This window comes from Dermochelys coriacea, chromosome 3 (assembly GCF_009764565.3).
Source record: "Dermochelys coriacea isolate rDerCor1 chromosome 3, rDerCor1.pri.v4, whole genome shotgun sequence".
Lineage (NCBI taxonomy): Eukaryota > Metazoa > Chordata > Testudines > Dermochelyidae > Dermochelys > Dermochelys coriacea.
Window position 1 is genome coordinate 208,140,137 of NC_050070.1, and position 16,052 is coordinate 208,156,188.

General features: G+C 44.6%; 1 protein-coding gene across 8 annotated transcripts in view; it reads left to right on the forward strand.

Annotated features, from left to right (window-relative positions):
* DHX57 (DExH-box helicase 57) overlaps positions 1–16,052 on the forward strand; it is a 38,908-nt gene extending 22,856 nt beyond the window's left edge. For 5 of the 8 annotated variants that reach the window (XM_038397591.2, XM_043512176.1, XM_043512177.1 and 2 more), the window contains 10 exons: positions 15–188; positions 537–737; positions 1,829–2,105; positions 3,886–3,981; positions 4,071–4,154; positions 4,789–4,923; positions 6,636–6,710; positions 7,372–7,506; positions 10,692–10,892; positions 11,031–16,052. In XM_038397591.2, coding sequence (XP_038253519.1) covers positions 15–188; positions 537–737; positions 1,829–2,105; positions 3,886–3,981; positions 4,071–4,154; positions 4,789–4,923; positions 6,636–6,710; positions 7,372–7,506; positions 10,692–10,892; positions 11,031–11,174 — 1,522 coding nt within the window. In that variant the 3' untranslated portion in view covers positions 11,175–16,052. Of the gene's footprint in view, positions 1–14; positions 189–536; positions 738–1,828; positions 2,106–3,885; positions 3,982–4,070; positions 4,155–4,788; positions 6,711–7,371; positions 7,507–10,691; positions 10,893–11,030 lie in introns of those variants that run through there. The other 3 variants (XR_006280401.1, XR_006280402.1, XR_006280400.1) reach the window with 3 other exon arrangements.

Sequence of the window (16,052 nt, forward strand, 5' to 3'; positions counted from 1 at the left end):
TCTTTCTTTTCTAGCTGTGTTGTTTATCCACTCCATTCCTCACTGTCCAGTGAAGACCAGCAGTCTGTGTTCCTGAAGCCTCCTGTAGGAGTTACCAAGATCATCATATCTACGAACATTGCAGAAACATCCATCACCATTGACGATGTGGTCTTTGTGATTGATTCTGGGAAAATGAAAGAGAAAAGGTATGGGGATTATTCTGGTGGAACTGTGATCTCGGAGGATGATGTGTTCTGCATGGTAACTGTTTAAAAAAACTGTCAAGCACATTAGAGTATGAATTCACATCTGTTAAAGAGCTGGAGAAAATCTGAAAGGGCTTCATTCTGCAGCTTACTGTGTGCACAAAGCTCCCATTGACTCAGTGGGAGTTCCATGCACGGCCCTGTTACAGACGTGCATCCATAGTGTTGGTAGTTATGGCCTTCCAAAAGTTCACAGTACCTCTCAGCTTGAGCTTCGGTGTCAGTGCTCTTCGCTTGCTTGAAGTGAAACTCTCATCCTCATCCATTTTGACTTGTTTCCTCTTGTAGATACGACCCCAGCAAAGGAATGGAAAGTCTGGAAGACACGTTTGTGTCCAAAGCCAATGCGTTGCAAAGAAAAGGGCGGGCAGGGCGCGTAGCCTCTGGAGTCTGCTTTCATCTTTTCAGTAGCCATCATTACAATCACCAGCTTATAAAGCAGCATTTACCCGAAATACAAAGAGTGCCTTTGGAACAGCTCTGTCTCAGGTAAACCATTATCAACGTAATCAGTCTTAAAGGGCCAGCCCCCAGGAGAGCCTCTCTCTCCAGGCAGTAGCAGCAAAGTTGTCATGCCCCCACCAGACTCCTGATATCCTAGGAACCAGCAAGCCCCCCTCTTCTTACTTTTGTTTTGTTGATTGTCTCTTGATTGCTCTCGTCTCTCACTGACTACCAGTCTACCTCTGCTTCAGGACCTTGGCCTTCCTACCCACCATGTTACTGCCTCAAACCCATCCTCCACTCACCATTTCCTTGGCCCGGCCCCATCCCTGTAAACAAAGGCAGTGCTAACAAGATATTCCTTTGAGCACTTTTCTGGTATGTTGCATTCCTTTCTTGCAGCCCCATATTTGTTGTCTTTTTAAATTACAAATTCTTTTGGGGGTAGCTTTGTTTTCTTACGTGTTTGCACACAGCCTCGTTCGATCCCAATTAGGCACTACTGCAATATAAATATTAAAGAGGGAGGCCTTTGATGCTCATGCCAGTAATTTAGGATTAGAAGGTAAGTTTGCAAAGCCAAAGCCCAGTGATGTAAATGGGAGTCTTTGCATTGACTTGAATGGGCTTTGAATCAAGACTGTGGGATCAAAACTCATCCCTAATCGTTTTGGGCCACTTCCCAAGCTGATTTATGCCTTATTGGTTCTTGGCCAGGAGGAATGACAACTCGTTAGCTTTATGGTATGGAGGGCCTTTATAAAAAGGTGGGTTTTGCACCATGTTGTGACGGTCACCAGATCTGAGCTTGTCCTGATCTGCAGTAGTAGCAGATTCCTTAGTCATTGGTTAGCTCACTGCCCCTGCAGCTGCAGTGGCAAAGTGTGGAGAAGAGGCCATCTGGGATTGTGTAGCCTGTGCCCATTAAGGGCTTTAAAGATAAGGATCAGCATCTTGAAGTGGATCAGAAAGTCAGCAGGGAGCCAGTGTAGACCCTGGAGGACTGGTTCGCTGTGCTCCCATTGGCATGGCCTATCTAGAAAGCAGGCCATGGGAAGGGCATTCTCAGTGATTTGGAAGAAGTTTACTGCTTTGTCCTATGTCAGCAGACTGAGTTGTCCTCTTTTTTTCTTAAGAATTAAGATTTTGGATATGTTTTCTGCACATGGCCTTCAATCTGTCTTATCCCGCCTGATTGAGCCACCAAGAATTGAATCTCTGCGTGCATCGAAACTGAGACTGCAGGACTTGGGCGCTTTAACTCCAGATGAAAAACTCACCCCCTTGGGGTATCACTTGGCCTCCTTGCCTGTCGATGTGCGGATTGGAAAACTAATGCTGTTTGGCACCATTTTCCGTTGTCTGGATCCTGCACTAACTATAGCAGCAAGTCTGGCCTTTAAGTCCCCTTTTGTAAGTATACCACTCTGAACTCCACCTGTGCGTCAAGATTTGAAAGCCAAGTGTTATATTCATAGGAGAATATTGTAGTATACTGCAACATATTACTCTTAAATTTCTTACCAGTCCCACTTACTGCACAGCACATCTTTGTGTTAGTATAAAATGTTTTTTTGTCTGGACTGGAAATAGTCATATCATAAGTACATGCACAGAGACAGAAGTATCAAGAACAGTTTGATCCCTAATAAAAAGAACATAATATTTTACTGGAGGATGGAATTCTTTTGAGCAGAATAACTAATTATTGTTTTCAAATGATACAGTGATATTGGGCATGCTGTGAATGTAAGTAGAGGCCAAAATAACACCGAGAGAACAGCAGTCGTGTTCAAGAGTATGAAATTGATCAAAGATTGAAGTGATTATAAATATTCACTAGTACATAAAGCTTCAATTTTTAATTCTTGCTGAGTCCAGAAATATAATCTATAAATGTGTGTGCAAGGAATAGTCCTGGTGAAATTATAGGTGTGTGCTTTACGTCTCCTACGCCCACCTGTGTTTGGAAGCAGAGGTGTTAGTGCTCGTGGTCGTTATGAAGCTGACAGTTCTGAGCTCTGAATATAATGTTCATTCCTGATCTCAGGCTGTGTGTGCACACATCAGCTTAGCTTGTAAAACCAGGTGCTGTTCTGTACGTCCAGTGGTTGTAGTTAGATCTCTGTCTAAAGCAATAGACGACCTCATATCAAAGATCAGGACTGAGTGTTCCATCTCAGTGTATGGTTTTGCCAGCTATAGTTAATGGTACAAACAGTCTCTATTGTGGACAATACAATCATGAAATTGCCTCCGCAAATCCCTTGCGGTTGGAAAGTCTGGAATGTATTATAGAGTGGTTTAACTGTGTTTGGGGCCCATACGTCCACTGCAGATCTGTTTTGTTAAATCATGGTTCTGAAATGCCTCATCCTATAGCCATTCTCTTTCTATAGAAGATAGGTGGCTTTCAGACTTTCTTTTCCCTCCTCTTTCCTTCTCCATTGCACATTTCTCCTTTTAGCTTTAACTGTATGAAATTGTTAGGGGGTTTAAAGATGTGTTTTTGATAGGTTTTGGCCTTGTGCAGATCCAGAGCAGGGCTCTGCTTTTAATTATTTCTTTCCTGAGCCACCAACTGACACATGGAGGGCCTGGTGCAGGGGCATTCCCCTCAAGTGTTACGGCTGTGAGACATTCATTCCCAGTCAGAAGTGGGAAGGTGCTAGGCTCAGGGTTTTCTCTAGTGTAGACAAGGCCTTTCTAATGCTTCCTAATCTCCTCCAGTGAGGTCTGCGGCGGCAGTTCTCTGAAAGAGAAAGGAAGGTTGTTCCCCAGGATGTTGCTTCTGCAGATGCAGCCTGATCCTCCCTCCTGTTTCTTCACAGTTACATTACTGAGGGTAGGGGAAACAGAGTTGCTTAGGACTGTTCTGGAAGTGAAGCTTTTTATAATATCAAATCTATGGTTACTATGCAGACCTCCCCTAATGAATATATTGCTTTGGGACTGTTCTGGGACCAATGAGTCACAGCATGTAACTCCGACAGCAGGAGTCTTCATAGGTAATAGGCCCAGAGAACTTCAGTTATTGCTTAGTAAACTTTTTTTGTCATGGATATGAGGATTGCAACTGATCAATAGCTTACTGGTCATGTAAGAAAGACAACGTGCATCACCAATGATAAAGCACCTGGCTTGAGCAACGATGGGAGAAGCAGAGATGAAATGTGTCAATCTATTTATTTAGGTGTCTCCATGGGATAAAAGGGAGGAAGCGAACAAAAAAAAGCTGGAATTTGCAATAGGAAACAGTGATTACCTGGCTCTTCTCCAGGCTTATAAGGTGAGCTAAAAATCAGTGACTCAGATCAAAAGTGTGTACATGTTCTGAAATTTAAGGCATCAATAAAGTTTGGTTTCTCCATTATTTAGGGATGGCGCTTAAGTACCAAAGAGAGTTCTCGTGCAAGCTACAGCTATTGCAGGGAAAACTTCTTATCAGGAAGAGTTCTTCAAGTAAGTCAGTTTTGATTCAGTATTTTTCAGGATTAATTTTTTAAAAAGTCAGTAATCGCCATCATGTTGTCAATCATGTCCCTCTTTATTTCACCTCCTCTTCCTGCCCTATCCTTTTGATCTTCTTCCAAGTTCAGCTAAGAGCAGGGAAATATTACTGACTGTAACTTTAGCCAACTGTCTGAGTCTGTAATCCTAGTGTAACCAGACATGTTTAATTTAAAAATCAACCCCAGACTCAGACCAGTGTTGGAATATTTCAGCTCAGAAGGAATTGGCTTGAGAGAGTTCTGAACAACAGCAAATGCTGGGTTGGAAACCTGTCAACCTTAACTACAAGTTCCTCCTACTCGGTTGGATTGGATAATGTCTCCAAATGGAGAGGGAATATGGATCCATGCCTTCCACATATCCGCTGGTTGTCTTACTGCAAGCAGCCAAAGTGATCATAGGTGATTGCGGGATATGCCGAAGGATAGTCCTTGCAGTTGGTGTTTAAAATGGGGGATCTGGTGTGAATTAACCTCACATGCACACTGTTGGCAGACAGGATACTGGGCTGGATGGACCTTTGGTTTGACCCAGTATGGCCATTCTTATTTTCTTATGTTCAAGGCTTTCTGTTGACTTGTAGGAAATGGCGAGCCTAAAAAGGCAATTCACAGAACTGCTATCTGATATTGGATTTGTGAAGGAGGGGTTAAGAGCCAGGGACATGGAGAAGAGGTGGTCTCGAGGAGATGGTGTTTTGGATGCTACAGGAGAAGAGGTAACTGGATCATTAGTGCTTTAAACTGCTTTGGTCTCTAATCAGCCTCTGTAGCAAATGTTCACTTTGGTTTGGTGTGCTTGCTGGAGCAGGCTTGTCTTGCTATCCAATGTGATTAGTAATCACCATTTTCTTCTTTGTCAATCTACAATCCCGCCTCCCTTCTACTTTGGAGACATGTATTATAACATAGGTCTGGGGTCAGAGACTGAGGGAGTTAGCCGCTGAGGGCTTTTATACCCTTGGTTCTACAGCAACAAATCTGAGGTGCATGCTCACTGCCTAATGAATAACCACTCTGCAATGGCCCTGTGGCAGGATATGCAATTCCCACAGCATGGATCTGCACAGGCAGTGCATTTGGAGGTGAGTCACTTTTCTACACCCTCCTAGTGCAGCTTTCCAGTAGGTTTCCAGTATAGCCCTAATGAGATCTGTAATTGCAACGGGACAGAGATATAGAAGACTATTACGAGGTCCATGTTGGAAAGGATGGCTGCTCTCCTGGCCAATTCTGTAGGGTGGAAGGCGCTATGAGTGAATCCAGGGAAAGTAATAGATCCAAGGAAACTGAATGTCTGGTATGCACCATCAGACTTTTTTTTTTTTTTAACCTCTAGTTAATTATCAATTGAAATAATTTAACACACTGGAGTAGTTAAGGCCTTGTCCACACTGTACAGTTCACTCGAGTGACTGGCACACCGGTGTGACCACTCAAACTGGCCTGGCCCGAGTGAGAGGTGAGAGCAATCACACTTGAGTTGCTGGATCCACACTGGTGCTGCACTCAGTCAGGTGAGGTGCTAGGCTTTCTGGGGGCATATCCCATGGTTCTTAGCGGCTCATGGTTCATATCCATGCTCTAATCAGAGGTGTCTTGTGAATTCTTTCACAGTGTATTGTGTGATAACTTGTCTGTTCTTCCTGGACACGTGCAGATGTGATCTTAGCCCACCAAGTCAGTAAAGTAACCCACTTTCAGGTTGGTGCACGCTAGATTGCTGTCTGTGGCCTACATTCCAAACAGTATGAAGGCATGGATCCAACCTGGAGCGACAACCTATTCTAGATATGTTCATATACCAGACTCATGGCCATGTGCAGTGATACCAAATGTTGCAATTAATGCAACTCTCATTTTGGGAACAGGAGATGGATATTGGGTATTAGATGTGGTTAAGGGCATTTCAGTCCTATGAAAGCAGTAGTGTGCTTTGCTAAGGAGATCATGCAGGCCGCATGGAGCAGTCAAGACAGCTGATGTAGGTTTTAATAGCTGAGGAATCTCCTTATGCAGACTGGTAGTTCTGGGGTGAGACTACACCATCATGCAGACCGGGCGAGTTTGTGATCTACCCTAGGGATCAACTACATAGTAGCCTCGAATAAATGTTTGGGGAGTGTCCAGATATGTTTGTCAAAGCTAATTAACTATTGCAAATTAATTGGCAATTAGTTTAATTAAAGGTTAAAAAAAGTGTAGTCAAGACATAACCCGAGAGTGCAGAATCCAGTAACTGTTCCTAATATGAAGTTACATAGTTGGCTCAAAAAGAGGGTACCAAGAGTGTCAGTAATTTAGTTTTAATATGAAGTCATGTTCTATAGTGAATCAAGAAATCCCTGGTTTTCATTGAAGGGTCACTGGTACAAGGCCTGTAGGTAGTAACCTGGAATGATAGGACTTATTGTATGTATTTATTTCACAGGCAAACTCTAATGCTGAGAACATCAAGTTGATATCAGCAATATTATGTGCTGCTCTGTATCCCAGTGTTGTCCAGGTAAGAGGGTGCTTTTTTCCTTTTCCATTTTCGTTTGCATCCCACTCCCTTTCGAATGACAGATCTGTACTGAATGCTTTGATTCTGGGTTACTCTGGCAGACTGCCTCCTGTTTAAGGGTACGATATCTCCACAGAGCATGCTGCCCCATTGCTTTAGGCCTTGGCAACTGAACTGCCATTTACAAACTCATGTAGCCGGCTACTGCTGTCATTCCAACAGACTTTTATTTTTAGTGTGATCTTAAGATGCCAGGAGCATGCATCAGTAACCACCACAGGCCACAGTCTGAACATGAGCAGCAGGAAATGAATTCTGGGATGAAAGCCGGAGCATTATAAAACCGACCCCCAAACTGTATCGACTAGTTTTGCAGAGGGCTGACAGAACTCTGGTAATGGGGTCTAGATACTTCCAAAGTCACCTCTGGGCTGAGACCAAGCAAAAACGTATCCTAAAAGGAATTTGTTTGAGAGTTATGAGCAACTGAAAATATTGCGTTAGATGCAAGCTGGAATGCAACACAATAGCCTTTCTTGATGTATAGCGTAATACTTGCTGTTGTTGTTGACATAGTAATAGATGTGGGGAAAGACTGTTTACTTGGGCAGGAGGTGTGAGAGAGAATTATTTTATTACTGTTTATTATCTTCACATTTAGGTGAAAACCCCAGAGGGGAAATACCAGTATACCAGTGCAGGAGCAGTTAAATTACACCCAAAGGCAGAGGAGTTGAAGTTCATTACAAAAAATGACGGTTATGTTCACATTCATCCTTCCTCAGTGAATTATCAAGTAAGGATTTTTTTCCAACTCAGTAAAATACATTGTCTACGTTTTAAAAAAAAAAGACATTACTTCAACTAAATGCTGCTTGGATTATGAACTAGAGCACTGACCGGTTTTAAAAATACAACAACAGCATGATTGAAATCCTCTCAGTAACAGGTTTTAAAGAGTGGCACAGATCACAGGTAAGAGCCTCTATTACAATAGATGACAGAAACTCAAATTATGAAGTTAAGTTTGTAGGATCCAGCAACTTCGTGTCCCTGATTTTCACAATTGCAAGAACACGCATTCATGCAGAGTTACTGCAGTTGCAGGGGATTGTGCCTGTAGGGATCACCACAATTGTCCATGCAATCTCAGGAATTGTGCATGAAATGCAACAGTTTATGCATGTAGCATCTTTACAGGGGCAAATTGACTGACAGGAGGGCTCATATTTCTACCACTGAAATACTTTATTTGTAAATAATTCACTGTTGAAATGCACAGTATCACTTCTTCCTATGAGATCAAATGCAATAATTTTATTTTGAAGTTGATGGTATCCCATTAATAAAGATCACAAGGGAAACTTACCATTGAACAGGTGGTTGGGGTTTTTTTGGTTTTTTTTTAATTAAAGTGATACATGGTAACGCTGATCTCCTTTTTGAGGATACAAATTAGCTGTTAAAAATCTGTATTACATTGGTAAGTATAATGAAAAGGAGTACTTGTGGCACCTTAGAGACTAACAAATTTATTAGAGCATAAGCTTTCATGAGCTACAGCTCACTTCATCGGATGCATTTGGTGGAAAAAACAGAGGGGAGATTGATATATACACACACAGAGAACATGAAACAATGGGTTTATCATACACACTGTAAGGAGAAAAAAGAAAAGGAGTACTTGTGGCACCTTAGAGACTAACAAATTTATTAGAGCATAAGCTGTCGTGAGCTACAGCTCACTTCATCGGATGCATCCGATGAAGTGAGCTGTTGCTCACGAAAGCTTATGCTCTAATAAATTTGTTAGTCTCTAAGGTGCCACAAGTACTCCTTTTCTTTTTGCAAATACAGACTAACACGGCTGCTACTCTGAAAACTGTAAGGAGAGTGATCACTTAAGATAAGCCATCACCAGCAGCGGGGGCGGAAAAGAGGAAAACCTTTCATGGTGACAAGCAAGGTAGGCTATTTCCAGCAGTTAACAAGAATATCTGAGGAACAGTGGGGCGTGGGGTGGGGTGGGGGGGAGAAATAACATGGGGAAATAGTTTTACTTTGTGTAATGACTCATCCATTCCCAGTCTCTATTCAAGCCTAAATTAATTGTATCCAGTTTGCAAATTAATTCTAATTCAGCAGTCTCTCCTTGGAGTCTGTTTTTGAAGCTTTTTTGTTGAAGGATAGCCACTCTTAGGTCTGTAATCGAGTGACCAGAGAGATTAAAGTGTTCTCCAACTGGTTTTTGAATGTTATAATTCTTGACGTCTGTGTCCATTCATTCTTTTATGTAGACACTGTCCAGTTTGACCAATGTTCATGGCAGAGGGGCATTGCTGGCACATGATGGCATATATCACATATATATCTCTGTGTGTGTATATCAATCTCCCCTCTGTTTTTTCCACCAAATGCATCCGATGAAGTGAGCTGTAGCTCATGAAAGCTTATGCTCTAATAAATTTGTTAGTCTCTAAGGTGCCACAAGTACTCCTTTTCTTTTTGCGAATACAGACTAACACGGCTGCTACTCTGAAATTGGTAAGTATAATAACCCATTGGAGTATTGTAAAACTTAAGTGTTTATAAATCTATCCTGGTGAATCAGCCCGAGTCTAAACTAACGTAAGAATGAACCTCTTACATGTTAAACTCTCCTTGCTGTCCTACATGGGCAGCAGGGAACTCAAGGCACTGTCAGTAATTGGCTGATTTCCTATAGGCCTTTTTGCTGAGGTGGGTCCTGAGGAGAGATTTGAAAGACAAGAGGGTAGTGTCCTAGAGGATTAGTTCAGGGAGGCCATGCTGTGAGCGGGGCAGTATGGAAGAGGCGTAGACATTTGTGCGAGATTCGGCTGAAGGGCAGAAGGGAGAGAGCGCAAGAGACGGGCGGAGGAGACAGGACTATGTTATATGTGACGTGAGCTCTGCAATGGCACGTTTCAGAAACACAAACACATCAATGCCACGTGGTCCCTGTGAGCAGCTGCAGCAGAGCCCTCTTGCACTCTTGGGAAGGGCAGCTGTGCGGAGGAAGCAGGCAGTGACTCCCAGGCAGACTCTGAGGAGCAGTCCCTGGAGGAGAGCGTGCCATGCATCCAGCAGCTCCTCCCCATCCTTGCTGACAGTGTCTGTGGTGCTCAAAAGGGACACAGATATTACAGGGATGAATAGAGGCACCTGTGTAAGTAGAATGAGACCTGGGAGGAGAACAAGCAGAGCCACTGGGCTTTCCTGCCACCCAGGGTGGATAAAAATCAATGATGGTTTTGAAAAAATAAAGTCAGATTTTTTTATTTAAATTGGATTTTTTTGATTTTGTTGTTTAAATTGCAAGTTTTTCTTTTTAAAATGCATCTGTTTAAAATGAAATGTGAATTAAAACAAAATATGTTAAAGCCTAAACTTATCCCTTAGAACTTTGAAATAACAAAATAAATATACTGACTCTATGAGCTTCTGTCGCAAACACTGAGTTAAAGGCTGCTTTTCTGTAAAAAGAAAGAATCAGGAAAAAATCTAACGTTTGGGGCCAAGCTTTATCAATGTGGCACAATAGGTCAGCCTGAGTAATTTAGGAGACTGGATCTTTTTCAAGAGATTTAAGCAAGTAAGAACTGAAGTGCCGGTCACTTTTACTTTGGCATATTGAAAATGTTCCCAGGCTGATGTGAAATAATCAGTTTAATTCAGTAACTACAGTTAATCCCTCAGTTTAATAAATCCTGTAGTTTTAAGTGTGAAATGTTTCGATAAGAGAAGTTTGTGTGTCTAAAACCTTTAAGGTTGTTTTGAATAATAAAAATAAATTGTATATGCTGCTTTATACGCACAGGGCAGCGAGCAAGCCAGTAATCTGCAAGGGAATGGGAATCAGATTTATTCCTTAACTGTCTGAAAACGTGCACTCAGTGACACTAATGTAATCACCATTCTTATTCCTAACTGACTGCAACCCACTGGCATTGAATGTTCCAGACCAGGCACTTTGACAGCCCCTACTTGGTGTACCACGAGAAGATCAAAACCAGCCGTGTGTTCATCCGGGACTGCAGTATGGTGTCGGTGTACCCGCTGGTCTTGTTTGGAGGAGGGCAGGTCCACGTGCAGCTGCAACGGGGGGAGTTTGTCATTTCGCTTGATGACGGATGGATTAGATTCGCAGCAGCCTCCCACCAGGTAATGAAACCAGCAAGTAAGATTGTGAGTGCTTCAAACCTTGCTCTGCTTCTGCACCATGCAGAAAATGCAGATTTAGAGTACAGGGGAGAAGCTATTTCGTGATCTTTGAGGGGGGTGTTTCCTTGTTTGCTTCAGGTGGCAGAGTTGGTGAAAGAACTCCGCTGTGAACTAGACCAGTTACTCCAGGATAAGATCAAGAATCCCAGCATGGATTTATGCACGTGCCCGCGAGGATCCCGTATCATTAGCATGATTGTAAAGCTTGTGACCACCCAGTAATCTGAGAAGCACTTTTATAAAGACCCACTGCTAACTGTTGCTCGGAAATGGATTCTGGGCCCGCAATGTTTTTGTATTGTCAGAGTGTGGCACTGATCCTGATAGCGCTAAATTGGTAAATGGGCCGCTTTTTAGCTTTTGGAAAATAGTCAAAGAAATAAACCTGAGCAAAATGGCTTCTGCCGAAAATGAAAGGGCTCACGGAACAAACTAAGGAATGGGAAGTTGGCAATTCTCGTGATAGTAATAGAAAACTCCAAATCAGAGAAGGAAAGCGTAGAATTTGTTTTTTAAAAAAAAAAAAAAAAAAAAAGAATTCTGTTCAGTGCTGGAGTATGTTTTCTGTAGTCTGTTTTTGTCAGTGTTCTGTTTTTTCCGGTACAGCACTTTTAACTGACTTTTGTTAGGAAGATCAAGGAATCACGTTGCAGCTTGCCCTTGGAGCAATATAATTAGAGAGAGAGAGAGCACGCGCTACCTGGTCAGGCTGCCCAGAACTTTTCTACAATCAGTATAAACTACATGGCCAAGAATTCCACCTTCACCAGCTGTTCAGTCTAACATCGGCACTTATCAATCATTTTAGGGTACAGCAGCTGTTAAAGGAGCTCAGTTTAAGGACTAGTACGTGAGTTGGTCATTAAACTAGTTGATTGTCTTTAAAACTAAGTGTGTTGGTCCCTCATCAGTGTGCAAAAGCTGGTCTGCCCCTAGTTATTCACTGATCTGAATGTTTGTGTTTGTTTGAACCTGGCTCTGTCCAATCCCACTACAATTTCGTATCCTTTCCTGGAGTGGTGGTGTTGCAACACGATTTTTATAGGGCAGTGGTGCTCAAACTTTTCCTGTCCCGTCCCGTCCCGTCACATCCCCTCCCCCCCCGTACCAGTCATGGAATTTGTCTCCCCCTCTTATCCCCCCCATCCGTTACTGCGCAGCCAAGGCTTCCTCAGCTGAGAAGCTTGAGCTGAAGGTGGAGCTGGGGGCAGAACTGGGGATGGGGAAGGAGTTGGGGCTAGAGGCAGAGCTGGCCTGGAGGCGGAGAGGGAATGAGGGTGGAGCCAGGCTGGGGCTGGAGCAGGGGCTGGAGTGGACTGTGAGTGGGGGTGGAGCTGGGCTGCGGCTGGGGGCAGAGCGGGGCTAGGTGGTGCTCCCTCCCCACGCATGGAGGCAGGCCCGGGCCCCGCTGCGCACCCCCCTGAACATTCCTCTGCACCTCCGTAGTGGGGCGTGCCCCACAGTTTGGGGACCACTGTTCTAGGGTGTCTGCTCAAGGAGCTGGGACTTGCACACACATGGCTGCATCCAAAGCCCGCTGAAGTCAGAGGAGCCTTTCCATTCACTTTAGTGGGCTTTGGACCAAGCCCACAATTCCCCATCCAGCCAGGAGAGAGATGGGACCTTTATATCTTAAATTGATTTCAATAAATGACTGTTGTGTTAAAGACTGTTTCCTGCTATCATCCCTTATTAAATCTCTAAAGGCGGCGGGCTCTTCCTTCTGAACAGCTGCTTGGCTGGCCGCCCAAAATACACCAGCTTTCTAAGGGCAAAGCTGCTTAAATACATTCACACCCCTCTCTTCCCAGAGGGGCTGGAGTATTTCCTCCATGGGTTTCACTGACATTGATTACCACCCAAAGGTGCATCAATGTGAATGTGAAACTCTGCTACTTACCAGGAAATCGCCCTGCTCATGTGCACTGGAGACCAACTGAAAAGAAGTCACATGTTTCAAAGTTGTAGAAGCTTTCTAGCCAAACCCTCGTGCGGAGGGACCGGGCAATGGAGCCAGGGACCTGGAGCACTTGGGATTGATCATGAAATATGGAGCCTTCCCCTCTGCAGTGCTTACTTTAAGTCGAACAAAAATTTTTCTAGCAATGGCTGTTCAGTGCCCCATGAGAAATACCTAGTGGTTGCCATCCGTTTCTTTGTCAATAGGAAGCCATGTAACAAATCTCATTTGGCACCATCAATAGAGAGAATGAATTCCCCTCATGTCTGGAACTGGTCCTTTTGCAAGAGGGGCGAGGAAGATGGTTGAGCAGGATGGGGAGGCTGGCGCTGGCACTGCCACTTTGGTTCGTGTCCTGTGGTTAAACAGGACTTCATGTGTCAGACTGCTCTTTAGACACATTGAAAAGTCACAGAACATCCAACCTGGAGAGGAGAAAACAGAGCTGAGGACCAGTGCCCTGATGGAGTTCTTGCCCGGGGGTGGAATACTGCTAGAGAGACATGTGACCACTAAAAACGGTTCAGTGTGGCTTTAAGCAGAAGCTGAGATACGGTTTGACACAATCCGATTTTACTCTTGTTCTGGATTGGACTCGAAACAAGGACTTCGTTTTTAAACATCGGCGTTTGGCGCTCAGTGTCCCTGTGACGTAGACGACAGCTGGGAAGCCTCAGGGGCATTGTGTGTTAAAGCGTTTCCCTACCATGGAAGGATCCTTTGTGCGATTACAAGTGAAAGCATCGTGGCCTTCGCCTGCTGCTTGAGGACCATTTGGACGGAAGCACTGCATGGATTGGCGCAGTGGCTAGTTACTTCCCAGGGGAGATGCCGGTCAGAGCTGGGGTGCACAATTAGCTGGGGCACATTCCTGATGGGTGCTGGCTACTGCTAGCAGCCCTCCATGTGTTCACTAAACTGGCCTGATTCCTCAACAAGGGAATTGTGCAAATTGCCTCTGTTTAAAGCAGTGAATCAGTCAGCCCTGAAGGCAGGAGGAGGACAACAGCCTGCTTCGGAAAGCACACACGTCCCACTGCGAAGGGATCTGTCAGAAGGGGCAGAAAACCATGCTCCGCAAAAGGAAGGGCACACCTGGGCAAAGGGAGGGGAGCCCGCACCAGTCAGAGCAATCACAGGAGAGGGTTTTGTTTGTTTTAAACCTGCTGCCTATTAATGTCATTGGGTGACCCCTAGTTCTTGTGTTCTGTGGAGTAAATAACACTTCCTCATTTACTTTCTCCACCCCAGTCATGACAAATAGATTCAGACCTCTGGCCCTTCAGTTATTGGCTGAGAGCCTGGCCATCCCAGCACTGATCTTTGAAGGAGTGCCATGACAAAGGCCGTGAAGATGCTTGCTGTTTCTAAAATAAACAAGCTTTTTGGGTTAGGGAGGAGAGAGGGTTTTTGGCTTTTTTCTACGTCGGGGGAAAAGGGCACCAACCATTTTATCCTCTTTGCAGGTCACCTTTCAGAATTCTATGCGAGCACTGTCACAGTTAAGCTGCAGTCATTACCCTTTGCTATTATTTGACTAAGTCAGTTTCCTGGGAGATGTCCCACTAAAGAAGATGCCTGATTTAGCCTGGCCCCATTAAGGGTACTGGGACAGCTTACATTTCCACAGCCCCTTTCAGACCAAAGTGCTTTACAGATGCTACAGAGACAAGACCACGGCATTGCAGGCACCCGGAGGGGGAGAGCGGTCACCAGCGGGCACAGGAAACACACAGCGCTGGTGAGTGCCGGGCAGTGTTTGTCAATGCCAATGAAGCAGCAGTACCTTGCCCTTCCAAACACGTTCTGGGCTCTGAGGGCTCACACCGAGTGGACGGTCCCCATCGTTCATTCTTGACTGAAAAAAATCACAAAGTAAAATGTATGGAACTGAATCGAGGAGCAAGGGCTATGCCTGCCCTGCCCAAAACTCAGCCTGTAGCACTAGGCACGCTTGGTGTGTCAAACCTCATGCTTGGAGCCCTAAGAGCTTTCTCTCTCTCTCTCCAGAAAATGCTTCTGCCAAACGTCCCCCTTCCCTCTGTGCCCTGGCTTGGCATGAAGCAGAGCTAAGAATCGGGGTGGAATGTTTCCTCATATGCTACGCTGCTCAAAGAGGCAACGGTCCCAATCCCTGGTAGCGCTTTGTATTTTTAGATGAACAGAACTTCATGTGGCAGCCTTACAAATCTCCATAATTGAAACATTTCTCAGGCAATGAATGACTTCAATAGGGTCAAGTGTTTACCCTATAAGTACAACTGTTTTATAACTGTTTTTTCCTAACCAGAACGGTGTGTCAACTATGTTGTGTGTCCATACCTACCAATCTGCCCACCTGTGGTTGTACCGGTACATTCTGGGAAGATCTGGACTGCTGTCCCAATGCTTCAACAAGGGATAGAGTGCTGAGAGGATACGCTCCCAGAAGGAAGTGGGACATGCAGCTCCTAGCATGAGCGCTCTCACACATACTCGTTGCTGACTCAGGGATTATCCTGTTATCACTGTCCTGGTCTCCCGCAGATTATTTACCAGAAGTCGCTCAGGTGGTTTGCTTTGCTAGCATGTATAATAGTACCTGACTGAGCACTTCAAAACCACTGTGGAAACCGTGGTAAAGAAGTGATGCTGAGTTCATGACATAGGATCTTACACATTTCTTGGTTAGGTTTCTACAGGGGAGATCATACGCTCCTTGGGGCAAAGGCTCTGTCTTCCTATACATTTGTACAGCGCCAAGCACAACGGAGCTCTAATTCTGACTGTAGCCCTCAGGCGCGAACGCCGTATACAGAATAATACAGCAATGAAGTATGGCTCATCAATGCTGCTGGAAGTGGCCCCCTGGGTGGTGTTCAAGAACCCCTATACGCTGTACTTGCCTTCTGAGAAGTCTTGGTGAGCCCAAGTCTGGACCCACACCAGGAGAACACCGGCACCAAGGTGAAGACCTAGTGAATCCAGATCCAGTAAGGTGCTGGGAGGAGATCACAAACTACAGAGTGGTGTCACTTGTCTTCTTGTCATGATCCACATTTCTGCCAGGTAACCCTGAAATGAGCTGCACCAGACCCTGCTCTCCTTGCTGTTGGTAGGTTGGCAGGAGTTTAACAGAGGGCAGAGTTTGGGCCATTGTT